Genomic DNA, 15,168 nt, shown 5'->3' with positions numbered 1-15,168 from the left:
GTGTATAATTTACATAATGTATTAGGTGTGTGTGCTTTTGAGTTATAAATAGACATACAAATAGCGTTATATTTGATTATCCTTCCTAATTTGAATCACATTTTATCTGATGTTTTTAAATGCTACTGCAAATAGGTGGCACAATGATATACCAGAATATTTGCTTTCGAATATGGAAAGCATTGTTAATCATGAAAGTGTGCTGGGGACCAGATTTCTGTAAGTTTACTAACCTCTGGACACCATTGGGATTGGGAAAAGATCCACCTCTTGTTAATTACGGATGATTGGCGCTAATGAGTGATTGCAGACAACGATCCCTGATCGACAACATCACTTGGGTAGTGCTGGGCTTTTGCGTTCATATGGGGATTTGGGAATATGAAGTCGTGCACGTATTTTAAAAGAAAAGCAAGAACAAATGTAGTCCAGATGACGTTGCATCAGAAATGAAATCAATGAGGGATACTGAGGGCAGACGAGTTTTTCAGTTGAATGAATGCTTGAATAGTACTCAGATTACATCTTTTTTCTCTCGATTGGTATCTGCTAATTCAAGTAACAACAACAAAATAGTACCTGAAGAGGATGACTTGGTAGCTGCTGCTGTTGCAATCAATCAATCTGAATTATTTGAATCAATTAACTCTGCACATTCAACAAATGATTGTTAAATTATCTTGCTTATAGTCACTGTATAGCTTGTGATTTAGGGTGCTACAATGTACAAACAGTTTCCTTAAAAAATATTATGGGTAAATATACAGTCTATGTGAATCTACCCTCATTGAAAAGTGAAATGTTTGAAATCAAATCTGATCACAATTGATCTCATATTATTTAGAAGAAAAAAATTACATGTTGATTTATTCAATGTTTGAGAGGAGGGAGGCATATGGTAGAAAAAACAAATGCTTTGTATTGCTTTCTTAGCAATTTATATATATATTGATTTTCACACCATTCACAATTCTGATATTATTTCTAAGATGCTAGAATTGTCAAAATGAACAATGATAGATATAAAGCCTTTTTCTTAACAGACAATTCATTTCAGACATTACAAGTTTATATAAATCACATTTGGTAATAAGCCTTATTGTTTGCCTGATTAAGATGTAAATTACCCAAATATTTTTTCAGCTGTTTAATTCATTATTTCAAAGTCTTTCTTCAATATATTGTCCATTTGTTTATTTGTTACAATGTTTATTCTGAATTAATGACGTTTAAAAGTTTTATTGCTGCTTTCAAGCGGGTTAAGTAAGACCAATTTAATTTTGTGTCCCTGTAATTGTTAAAATATATAAATATTGGTCAAAATAGGAAAAAACTGAAAAACGGATTACCTCCCTTTATTTTCATACATTTACTTCAATCTTGTAAGTTTGCACAACAAAAAAAACTTTCTGAAAGATTTCCAGTAAATACTCTTTCATATGTATAAAAATATTATAATTTTACTTGAAGGGTTTTGTAAGAATTTTTATCCTTAATATTGGTCAAAATAGGAAAAAACTGAAAAACGGATTACCTCCCCTTATTTTCATACATTTACTTCAATCTTGTAAGTTTGCACAGCAACAAAAATCTTTCTGAAAGATTTCCAGTTAGTACTCTTTCATATGATGAAAATATTATAATTTTTCTTGAAGGGTTTTGTAAGAATTTTAATCCTTAATATTGGTCAAAATAGGGGAAAACTGAAAAAACGGATTACCTCCCTTGTTTAACCATTCGTCTATTTGAATCTTGGAAGTTTGCACAATTTTTTTTTAATTTCTGAAAGAACTTTAGTAAGTATTCTTTAATGTGGATATACATATTATGGTTTAACTCGTGGGGTTTTGTGAAAAAAAAATCTTAAAAATTGGTAAAAATGAAGAAAACTCCAATATTAAGAAAATGGTGTTGTACCCCTTTTTGATACGGAGGTCTTAATAATAAAGGATTTGAAACTTCTCTTTATTTTCTTTCATTGTGGTAGATTATATCTGTAAATGAATAAATATATCATTACAATTTGTCTGCTTTTGATTTCTTGTTTCTAAAAGAATATTTAATATGCAGTTATTTATGCCAATTTATCTAAACCAGAACCCACAATCTAACATTTGGTTGCCATGGCAACCAATGTGTCCTGGCAACAGAAATAAATATGTTTTAATCAATCTTGATTGAAGTCAAGTTAACATACCAAATTTGGTCATGATCTGTTGACCCCCATGTATCACTCATTGCATGATTCTTACACGGAGCCCTACTTAAGACATTGACTCGAGAGTGACGTCATCATTTTTCTGACGTCATAGTCATAACACTGGATACCTACAGCATATATGAAATAAATGGCTAACTTTCAATAATAAACTGTCTATTATTTTACGCTTTCAAATTGTCAAATACATTTATTGAACTCTTTCCAGCATTGTCAATCAGTTTGACATTGATACCAACGATGAACGCTAAGTGAAAACTGTTCATGAAATTATTGAATGTAACTATTTTACCTCTCATTATTGACGTTACAGGTTGGCCATACGGTTCGATGATGTGTAAAGTGACGCCTTACCTGCAGGGCGTGTCTGTCTGTGCGTCCGTCAACACTCTAGCCGCCATTGCACTCGACAGGTAGTATACTATTGTATTGGTCGCCATTCTTTCCTGGATTCTGAGACTGTTCGATAAACAAGTATTTTATATTGTTTAAAATATATCTGACCATATTTTATTGATATGTTTCAAATATGAATGTATACCTTTGCATCTTATACAAAGAAGGATACACGACTGTATGAGCTTTGATAATCTACGAGTAACACAGACAGATGACTGTTTCGGGCTTTGTTTCTATGCACATCTTAAATCAAAATGTCCATAAAAACCATCAGAATAAGAATTTACATCCAAATCAAATGTATTCAATGAAGAGTAGACATGTATATATTTAAAGCCTGATTTCCCGTTAAACATTCGGACGACTTGCTCTGTAATATATAACGACAGGTAAATGATGAGGTCATTGTACATCATAAAATCAGTACAACACATTAGACAGCGGTCTGGTGATAATTTACAGACGCTGTTAACAAGAGAATACGAGACACGTCCGGTACAGACATATATTTATCACTCAGTTCCAATCCACACGCCAGTCTCCTGGTATCTCTTTCTTCCGCAAATTAAAAATGATTGCATTTCTATGTCTTTCGGTACATTATCTTTATAGTAAGCGTCTGTTTAACTAAGATGCTTCAATGTCGTTTATTCTATGTAATATATAGGTGACCGACTTGATATCTATCACTTGAGCTAAATCAGTTCCATCGATAATAATTGTTGCTTATAAGACTCAGAAAGCAGTTCATCGGACAGCTCATGAGGGAAATACATGTTGTTTTTACTGTGAATGTTACGGCACAAAACAACTGTTTGGTTACATCATGTATTGGAGTTTGGCTCCAACAGTCCCGTATAACTTATTCTTTGATCGATGCATTGATGATGTCGTCTGCCGACGGTTACGTTCTGTGTTAGTCCCCAAAAACACTCAGTTGAAGCCTTGGCGCGCTCAACTAACGGGTCAAAATTAGTGACCGGTGAATACTTTTGAGTGTTGACAGACATGTAATGTTTTCCCTGTAACTATTCCGGGGAAACATTAGAATTTGTTGAAAAACCGTTCATATTTAGTCAGAAGAGTATCTATGGAAAACGTATAAGTCAGTCAAAGCATTTTACTTGACAATAGTTTTGAATGTTGCCTAGCAGTCATCCATTTGACCTACCAAACCGCCAGTTGGCTATGGTAAGGACTATTGCTTCTTTTAGCAAGCTGACTAGTCATGTGTTCTTTACCACCACAGGGAAAATAATCAGTAAACAGGTTCACCAAACGACATCATGTTATCATTGGACATCGCTTTGTCGATGAAGATTTACTGCCTTAATATAGAACTTTATTGATAATTTGACAGTTACAGCTGGTTAGAGCCCCGGAAACAGTGCACCATCTCGGGGAATTTGATTGATTATACAATACCATAACTCTTGGGTTTGTTTTCACTTTATTGATATCATCGATATTTTTACAACATTAGAAGAACATAATACATTCTACTATAGTACAAGCATTGATAGACATAGAGTTTGTACTTAAGTAGATAGACGAAAATATTTCTGCTACAGAACCAGCAGATTTTTTTCACTCCAGTAGACAAACATACATATTTCTTCGAACGTAGATCAACATACACATTTCGACTGTAATTAAACAATAGGTACACATTCCAACAAAACATAATTACCATTTTTATAACAGTAGATTCAAAGTTGACATTCTACAATCACATTTGCATACAGTATCAAAAGACATTTTGCTTTTAAGATAGAAAATATGGAAAGACATATTTTAATACAACAGACAAACATAAATCTGTTTACTTGAATAGATAAACTTAGACCTATCAACGACAGTAAACATTAAACGTTCAATTGGTGTCTTCATCATTATTAAATAAAAGAGGATATCGAGAGTTATTATTATATTTACAACATTAAATACAAATATAGTTCACGCGTGCTGGCATTAATTTTTATTATAAATATAATGTTTAAAATTTCAAATATATAATAAAATCGATCGAACATTGAGCTACGATTCCCGCAACTAACGACAATATGGTATGTCAATGCTAGTCATAGATTTTATCTAGTTTATATATTACGTATGTCTAGGTTATGCTAGATATACAAAACATTCAAGCCATATCAAAGTTCGTCTGCTTGTTTATAATGTGTACCATAGAGTACGGCTACTGTATTTCGGTTTATTATAATCTACCATTTTCAGTTTCAGATACAACTTTCTAAACCACGAACTATAACCACAATCGTTTTAACAAACATTTTCTTTGGTCATTTCAGATACTTGGCTATCTGCTACACTCTGAATTACAAACTGACCGGAAAGATAGCCCGAGTGGTGATGGGCTGTGTTTGGGCGTTCGCCTTGTGTATCATGATTCCTTGGGCTGTCTATTACCAGCATGACCAATATCGGTCATCGATACAAGCCATTTACATCTGTCGTCTTGTTTGGCCTAGCCAGGTTTCCGGGAAATTCTTTTTGGCTGGAATCTTCCTAGTGTGTTACACCATCCCACTACTTCTTATTGTCGTCTGCTACGCACTCATCGGTTTACGGGTTTGGAACAGGAATGCTCCAGGGATATTCAAATCTAACGGAATCATCCACAAGTCCAAAGTGAAAGTGATCAAAATGCTCCTTGTCGTTGTCATATTGTTTGGGTTGTCATGGTTACCGTTATATGCCGTCAATCTCAAGATAGTTTTTTCGCCGCCATCTTTGACAGACATGAATACAGTGACAATACTGTATGATTATTTGGTGCCGGTTTCACAATGGCTGGGACTAGCAAACAGTGGGATAAACCCGCTCATTTACTGTTTGTTTAGTAGGAAAATCAGGACAAGAATTAAGGTTATGGTCACCTGTAACGAAACGCAAGAATTTAAACGCCAGTTTAGAAAGTTTTCTAGTACGAAGTATGTTTCCGTTGACTATACAAATGGTCACGTGACATTGAGAACTCATGGAACAGAGAAAGAAAGGAGAACAAGGTCACTGAAATCCCTTAACAATGTGTATGACTGACTAGCCGCGCATTTGTGTTTCTGTTGTAAGTAAACTTTTAATTGGCTGGATACGTCATCTATTATTTCTGTTGCAAACAAAGTTCTGATTGGCCATATACGATATATTACATCTTTTAGTATTTTGTAAATTACTACATTGTATTTTTAAATATGCTGATTTTTTTCTTGAGAAGATGCTGATAAACACGAAATAGGATCCAATCATCTTCTCTTAAACTGTTCTGAATGAGAGAAAAAAGGTCCATGAACTTGTGTTATAAAGAGAAAGGGCGAAATTGAACCTTAATCTATTTAATCTATTTACTCATGTGTATTGTAATTATTGATGGTGTTCGTGAATTAACTGTTAATTTACATTGCTGTCGATTTGTTTTTCATGATTGACTGAGAAAAAGTTATCAAAATGACATTAACATTGTAAGCAGAATAATCTAATCTGTTCTTAAACAAATGAAATGTCATCTTTGTTTTTAACAGCTTTTATCACACACAAAAAAAAGTAAATCGTTCTAGTGTTGGTACGACTGTGTTATATTGTAACAGGAAAGAAAATGGTTTGCTTCCACCGGGGATCGAACCCTCGATATTTAGGTTCCTAGTCGGACGCTCTACGAATGAGCTAAAGGGAAATTCCTTCAAGCTGGAAGCTAGAAGGCGACCATAATCCTATTTAAAAATAAAACCTGCCAAAGTATAAGGTCTCACATGTAACTGGTAACGTTGTGAAGGTATTCAGTGTAATAAGAGCTGCAAGAAGCGAAGCTCTTTTCCGGTAACATGTACGAACAATTGAAGTCATTGTAACGTCGATATACTATGCTTCCAAAATCCTTCGTCACGGAAGTAGCTAGTATAGAGTTACCGCGGTCCTATTTTTACGATGCTGTTACTCTTTGCTACACATTCTCAAAAATATCTCTTTATTTGATAAAAAAAAATCTGTGGTTATGTGCAATCATGACATTAAAAATTATAGAAACTGCAGCTTCTTTCTAATTTTCGGTCTTTTCTTCTCTCCACCCAAACCGGAAGTATATAGTAACTACCAAACCAGACGGAAATCCGGATTTGTTTAGGCTATTGTGATTCTCTTTTTACACGATTTAGAGGGATCAGGCAAAGTATATCATGTCGGAAAATAAAATTGGAATTTAATCACCAATATACTTAACTTTTATAATAACAGATAATAACAGTAATATTTGATAAACAAAACATCTTCAAATATGAAGTCCCTCTACTGGGCCTCACTCTTTCCGCAACATTACGCTGAGGCCATAGACGGGGCAATTAAATGCAACAGTACCAAATGCATTTGTGTTTTCTCTTGAACTGCATAATTCATTCGAATGCTTTTCTTTACTATTATTAATTTTACATTTATTGCTATAAAACGAATAAATAGATAATATTTTAAACAATGTTATTTAGAAAATAAGATTGAAAAAATAGCATTTAGACGCTTCTCGCGTTTCAGGCAATGCCTGTTTTCAAAATGAACGATTTTGCCCAGCAACAGATTCAAGCATATTATTTATTTATTTTTGTAATTTTTTATTTTTTTCCAAATTTATAACAATGCAAATATATCATACATAAACATTATTCCTCTCACACATTACAATTCATTCATTAAATATTCATTTATAATAAACTTCATATTTCCAGGTATAATTAATAATTAATTATGTTTATGTATAATTAAATTACAGCTAAAGTGTGTCCGTTATATAAAAGCATTGTTTAGAAGTGATAGAAAAGAGGTTAGGCAGGTCCTAGAGGTATAGAAGGGAAAGTAAGACTAAGAGAGATAAAAAAGAAAAGAAAAAAAAGAAAAAGAAATGAGGGGGGGGTGGAGATTGAGAAATAAAGAAGCTATATAGATGTGTCGGAAAGTTCAAGGAGTTTTACATATAAGTATTTAGAAGTACACGTTTATATAAGAAAATTCAATAGCTATATGTTCATATGTTGGCAAAGACAGGGTTTAAGCAATATTAATTAGACTTTCCCATTTTTTCCATTCAGTATTGAATTTCAATAAAAATAATTCATTTTTATTAACAGCAATATATCTCTGAGTAAAATATGTGTCCTTGAAGGGTTCTTAAGTGCAGCTACAGACAATGACATTTGTAAACATCTCGATTTATAAATAATTCAAGTATATTATAAAAAAAAAAAAAAAAAACAGGTACATTTTGTATGTATTAAAATGGGTAATGTTTTGATTCAAAAATTATACTATACCATTGAAAAAAATGTACGAGCTTCGCTCTCTCCAGGCCATGCCTGAGTCATATTACACTTTTTTTACCAGGCCTGAAGTGTCGTCACATACTGCCGCTACGAACAACAGAGATGATGGGCAATTTATAAGAGCGCCGAAGGCACCCGTGCGAAGCTCTTTACCGGTAACATGTGCGTGTAAATAGATCTGATCCAACCTAACTGATTCCATCACTGAATCGTACAGCTACCGCCTAGAAACCTTTCGTACTTCCGGTGACCTCTTCCGGTTTCATGGAGCTCGTAAATATGCCTAATCGAATAATAGAGCGACATGTAACGTAGCACAGAAATTATGTATTCGAAACTACGATTTTTTCAAAAAATATTGACCATATTCAAAAAGATACTGACCATATTCCGGTTTCATGGAGCGAGTTTATTTCCACGATTTCTTTACTTTTCTGCCGAATCGAGAAAAGAGTTAGCATGGTCATCAAAAAGCTTACATTAATGTAGTCTCGTTCAACCAGACTCTTATCGTCTGCGGTTGAACGAAACAAAAAATTAAGTCACAAACACAATTGTACGAATTAAGCAGGGTCACTGAAGAGGTCGCTTGATTCTCATTGGATAATAAAAGGTCAAATCATTGATGAGGTCAAATTTCACGGGTCGTCTGCTGCAGTTGTACACAGATACACATGTGCAAAGGAATCACCGGCAGCTTTCAACGGGAAACGTAAGGGTTTTCAAAGGGTCATTACTTGCTCTGCTTTAAGAATATCATTAAGGAAGACTTAGACACATACCATTTTGACCACTTTTACTTTGTGTTTAACAGAATGCATAATATGCGTCCATCAGCAACCATTTCTATTGAAAATCAAAACTATTCTGCATATGATGTACCTGGTGATGGCAACTGTTTTTTCCACTGTCTAAGTTTATCATTCAATAGTGACTGACTTCTCAAATACTGACAATTTCAGAAAGCAAATTTGTACAGAAATCTACCAAAACTGGGATACATGGGCAAATGAACTTGCTTTAGCACATTACCCCTCTATTACAAAATCTAGTTACTGGAGGGGAATGGTACAAAATGTAGGTTGGGCAACAGTTTGTGAAATCAAAGCTAAGGCTTACTGTTTAGGACTGGACATAAATGTGTGGTTGAAAGGGCAAAATATACAGAAGGAGACCATATTTATTTTGTCACATTACAGCACCTCAAATCAAGGTAAGAAGGGGCCTTCAAATTCAGTGGACCTTTTATTAGAAAATGCTCACTTCAAACTCTTGATACCCCAATACAAAGGAACATCTGATCATACATATACAGCCAGTTTCAGTGAAAAAACTCCAAGCAAATCATCCTCAATTTCACATGCTTCTGTTGATCACAGCTACCATGCCATTGATCACAACTACCATGTAACATCAGGAGAGACAACTCCCCCTCAAAATGTTCATTTAAACACATCCCCATTTCTTCCATCCAGCAAATCAAAACAAAACTTTAATGAAAATGTTGGGAAGGCAACTGCAAGATCATTACATGCATCAAGTCTTCCAGCTAAATGTCTCAACACTAAACAACCAAAAACTCACAAAATGACAAATATACATTCATTAGCTACTGAATGTGAAAATGAAAGTGATGTTGGAATCAGAAAAAGAAAAGCAACAAAGAAATCATCAAATGTACCAAATCCCGACACATGCACAGCCATCCCAAATTCAAATCAACATTTCCAAAACGTATGAACTCGAACACAATCGGATCTGAAAAGTTAATTCAATCACAGTGTAGAAAATTTGGACTTGTCTTTGAACATGCCAATGAAAATGAGAGTACAAGAGAAACAAAAAACAGACATCGCAGAATGCAATACAAAATAAAAACACAACAAAACAAAATTTCAGATAATGCCATCATTGAAGAAAACATTCCTTCTGCTCCTCCTTTCACAAAAGACAATCAATTCAACACGTTCATGGATCCAGTTAGGGCTTTTGAAGTGAAGCAAATGTCCTACAAAATACATACTTGTTGTGTTTGTCATGAAAAAAGGATTGACATGAAAATTTCTGATAATGGTTCATGTAAACGTTGTTCTATTGATCGATCTACCATAAAAATGTTTTCCATACAAAACAATATGTATCAACAAAAACAACCAGAAGAGTTTTCAGGAATGACAATATTAGAACAACAATTGATATGCAGAATATCTCCATGCATAAATGTCCACATGCTCAAACATGGGGGCATAGCTTCACGCGGCCACTGTGTGACGTTTCCCCAAGAGGTTAATGAGCCAGCTCTCATATTTCCCAGGTTGCCACAAGAAATAAGAATTATCAGAGTAAGAAAGCAAGGTTAAAAAGAAACATCAAAAGATTTTCGAGTGCGTCGATATCAAATTCAAAAAGCACTGACCTGGTTGAAAAGTAACAATCCTGCCTACACCGACATCATCATATCTGATGAAAGGCTCAGTACATTACCATTTGATAGTGAAATCGAAGACATGGAAAATGTTGAATTTCTGCCAAGCACAGAACATGCAGATCATAAGGGTCCTTCAGAAGACCAAATCAACCCAGGGGAAGATATTGATGGTGACACCAACTCAAGTGTACTGCTACCAAGTCAATCTTGAAACTGACATAAATTCCATCAACACAATCATCACTGAACACAACACAGCACAAAATCTTTCGACCCTCAAATTTGACAATGACACAATAAGGGTTTCAATCAAACATCGAGGAAAACATGGTCAAAATCGCAAAATAATCACAAAGTATGATTACACTAAGTTATACGATGGTGTCCATCCTGAAACTTCACTTGCAAACAAATGGTTTGAGCTTATATGCCAATCTATCTCTAGGTATCTACAAAATCTAAAATCTTTTAATGTATAGTGGTGGGAGACGTGACAGTCTCTAACCTGCTGTGTCTAACATGTTAAACATATTGTTGTTCGGAATAAAATACAAATACATGCTTCATGGATTGGCATATCACACTAACAGCTCAAACCATTTGTTTTTAACATTCTGTCTACAACTCACATTATCATATTTACCCATGAAAATCTTCTTTTTTAAATTACATCTGTTTCTTTTAAACTTTTGGATAAAAATAATAATACATATCACTATTATTATTATGAACATACATTATTACAGGGAGGGGATATATATACTAACTGGTATTCCTGGATATTACTTTCAATACATGGTCTAGTAGTACTGTACATACCAGTCAACTTCCAAATAACATGCGATGCATCATATTAGTGCAGTATGAATGATGATCATACTAAAACAGATCAAACACAAGAACCTTGAAGAAGTACAAGGATGGATGATTTTGCCCAGCAACTGAACAGATTCCATTATTTTTATAAACCCAAGTACAGGTAAGACATTTTTAAGACATTAAAATGTATGTTATGATTCAAAAATTAAATGTATTGAAACAAATGGACAGTACGAACTTCGCTCTCTCCAGGCCATGCCTGAGTCATATTAGTGATACTTGTTCATTGAAGATTTTCACCAACTCGCTTCAGCTACAAAAGATTATAAGAGCGTAGCTCTCGGGCGCCGAAGGCGCCCGAGCGAAGCTCTTTAATGGTAACACATGCGTGCGTAAACAGAGTTGCTTCCCCTTTCTACACATTGCCCTTGATTTTTTTCGTCCGGAAGTAGCCCTCCAGCGGGGAAACCGGATATGTATCCTTGAAGCAAAGACAATATTGAGTGTCACCCCATACATGAACATCTTCATATAGTGAAAACAATACCCATTTTTATTACTTGTTTATTTAGATAAAAACTAATATACATTCTGTGTGAAAAAAATCTATCACATAAATTTTGATACTGGCATGAAACGTCGTTCAGAGATTATCATACGATGACGTCACAATCACGCCACACTCCATCGGCCTTCATCGGTTATTTCCGGAAACATGAAAAATAACTGGGAAATCTTGGAACTGATGGCCGTTGCATTTATCTCTTTGTTGTTGCTTCATACCTTTTTAATTTCATTTTTTTGACACAGGCACAAAAAGGGAAAACGCGGATGTTTTCTGAAGATCCATTTTGTTATCAACCAGGTTCTGTTAATATTTCTACCGGGAGATATTTTCAAAAAGTGCCGCATTAAACCAATAGGTAAACGTGTACATTTATTTTTCATCGTCTACAATTTCATCAGCTTTTGATTTCCATTTATTGAAAGTCTGCTTATAGTATTAACATGATTTATGCATGCATCACCACTCTTAAAAGAAACAATGGATAATTCATTTATGTCGAAATCAACAATCAACGCACTTTTTCAGCAAAGTATAACTTATAACTATAGTTACAGACAGAAACTGTTTAATTGTATTTGGCATCATTACATGTTAAACCTTAGTGACAGTTACAAAAAATTTAATTCAATCCGGTGTTTCAGGATGGAACAGAAATTCTAAACATCGATACAACGACAATCTCAATTCTACATCAAATTATTGCAATGTTTTCCGTTTTTTAATTTCATTTTTTAACTAACAAATCTATACATTTACTTTTATAGACATATGGTCAAATATGTTATATGCACTTTTCTATAGCAATTACCAAACAGTTTTTTCCCACCTTATTTGAATCATTCTTTTTGTGACCTCACGGAAGCACGCAGAGGATTTAATTCTTAATGTGGGATGAAGCCGGAGTGTCCGGAGAAAACCCGCGTGGTCGGGCAGGTAACCGGGATTGAATCCGGCCATCTTGGTGAAGACGAGCGCGCTATCCAACGCGCAACCGACCCATCACATACGTTACGCACAAGAACAAATATCTACTTTAGCTTTGACTGGAAGAAAATGGTGTCATTGATGGAAATATTATATTGTGAAAACATTTTTACCAATGATGTAAATTACATACGGGAGACCGGGGCAAGTTCGGCCATCCCTGATATTTTTTGTTTTTAGCTAATATTTACAAGTTTAAGGATCTCAGCAGTTTAATTGGCTGGGAATTCAACGACGAAAAAATGGCGAGGAAAACTCTAATGTAAAATTACTTAACAGGAGAAAATTACTTTTGAGAGGGTAGAAAGAAAATCATGATCTCGTTTCTAGTTATGCGAACTTTTTGAAACCGAATTGCTATTTTTTTACAGGCAACGTGTAACACACTGACAACTTCAAACGATAATACACGAAAGCCAAGCCAATCACTCACTACCATATTGATGTACGATAAGAATTTATTGAAATATCAATTTGGGCCCGGAGAGTTTCCACCAATGATACCGTGGCAAGTTCGACCCATGTAACACATAAAAAGTTGTAAAATTGGCGGTAAAATCGGACGTTGCATGCTTTATGACGTCATATTTAAGCTGATTCCAATGGGGGCGAACTTACCCGAATGCCTTTCCGAACTAACCCCATCGCGGGGCTCATTCGGCCATTCGATCCTCCGACAGAATGGTTAAATAATGTTAAAAACGGACGTGCTGCCATACTTCCTAGAACGGACTTTAATAAAGAAACAATAAAAAGGGGCCGAACTTGCCCCGGTCTCCCTATTGTTATGTCGGTCTTAATCTCATTAGAGCTTGTGTTTTATTGTATTCCTCGACTAGCCGACTTTAAATAAAGTTTATCTTATCTCATTCTGAAAGTTGTATTCTTAATCAGTAAATATCAGAGATCAACAAAAGCTACGCTCTTTTAAGGCTTTGCCTTTTCATATTATGAAGACAGTATCAGCTAAGATCATATGGCGACGTACATTGCAAAGCGTCTGTTTTCGTTTGACACACGTGTCATTATGTAGGATTTTTGACACATAGTCAATGGCAACTCACGAAATATAAGTTATGTTACTATATATCAAACAGAAAACACATGATCAGCAAACACTTGAGACCAAAACATAAGTTGCCATATGTATACTCATTGTATAGTCTCCATGTATATTCATATGAATTTCTAACTGGAAGACATAAGCTTAAAATTTATACCTCACAATACTTTTAAATTTCACAAATCTTCTGATAGAAATCGCTTTGTGTTAACTACTGATGTCAACATAGCATCTTACAACACAAGCAGGAGCCCTACGACAAGACTTGGGAAAGTGTAGGACTTGTGTATTGGTACGAAATACAAAATTATAACTCCAATTACAAACCATAACAAGTGCGGGGAACGCTACATACGTCCCCTAACTGCCCCTGTAGTCGCAAATGATATATTGAAAAGTTATCAATTTGTATCCAAATTAGACATAGAGAGGCATTGTTGGCAATACCTTGGCGCCCACCCATACATGTTACAATCGATCCTAGGCCATATCGGCCATGTTTGATGACTGATTTGATTTTTTTAATAACATGCGTAGACACATATGCTCATGTCCACTAATGCTCATGTGAAATGTCCAAAATACCCGGCTGGTTGTTTCTAACAAAAACGTGGAAGCAGTTCGTCGAAAGAACCATAGAAACGCAACAAAGACACTAAGTGACCATGCTTCATTCTGAATTATTTATGTAAACAATCAAAACAATGATGACCTGGGCCTGCAAACCGGTATCTTGTTCAGACATGAATCTTCTCAAACCAATTGTCTTGTAACTCGCTTAAATCGTGGGACATCGAAAACGGTAAGTGGCTTTGAACCTCTGATTTTTATTCATATGTTCATGACCATTGACATATGTCTTTCTTTCTCAATTTTTAATCAACTCAAGAAATTATGTATGTGCATAAGAACAGTTTCATAAATACGGACCCTGCTTTTCTAAAATGATAAGGTCTACCATGATATCGATGTGCTACTTTGTGACCTGGTAATGTTTTATATGACAAGAGGCAATCTTTACATAGTGCAACAACCACTGAAGCTGACATAACACACGAATTCGTCTGGGGGTTCTGTTTAGTTACATACGTCATTGGTTTTTGTGTAGTTAAATACGCCATGGGTTTTATGTGTAGTTAGATGCACCATGGATGGTATGTGTAGTTAGATACGTCATTGGTTTATGTGTAGTTATATAAATCATTAGTTTTATTTGTAGTCAGTGGCGTAGCATACTTGTATGCTTGTATGCTCATTGATATACTTAATTTTTCAAGAAAATTGTTGTAATCATACATTTTTATTCATTTCTTTTTTATGATTAATATGGACCGTCCGTAACAATCATAAACAAGAGGCCCTGATGGC

The 15,168-nt window shown here is 34.7% G+C and overlaps 1 protein-coding gene across 1 annotated transcript in view; it reads left to right on the top strand.

Annotated features, from left to right (window-relative positions):
- The window catches only part of LOC110454738 (neuropeptide FF receptor 2-like), a 64,907-nt gene extending 58,724 nt beyond the window's left edge, over nt 1-6,183 (top strand). Inside the window, exons 2-3 of the mRNA XM_021504416.1 lie at nt 2,532-2,631; nt 4,927-6,183. Coding sequence (XP_021360091.1) covers nt 2,532-2,631; nt 4,927-5,677 — 851 coding nt within the window. The 3' untranslated portion in view covers nt 5,678-6,183. The remainder of the gene's footprint in view (nt 1-2,531; nt 2,632-4,926) is intronic.
- Nucleotides 6,184-15,168: the final 8,985 nt, after the last annotated feature.

The sequence above is a fragment of the Mizuhopecten yessoensis genome, unplaced genomic scaffold (assembly GCF_002113885.1).
Source record: "Mizuhopecten yessoensis strain PY_sf001 unplaced genomic scaffold, ASM211388v2 scaffold8039, whole genome shotgun sequence".
NCBI lineage: Eukaryota > Metazoa > Mollusca > Bivalvia > Pectinida > Pectinidae > Mizuhopecten > Mizuhopecten yessoensis.
The sequence above is the reverse complement of the archived record's forward strand: the minus strand, read 5'-3'. Positions and strand labels throughout refer to the sequence as shown.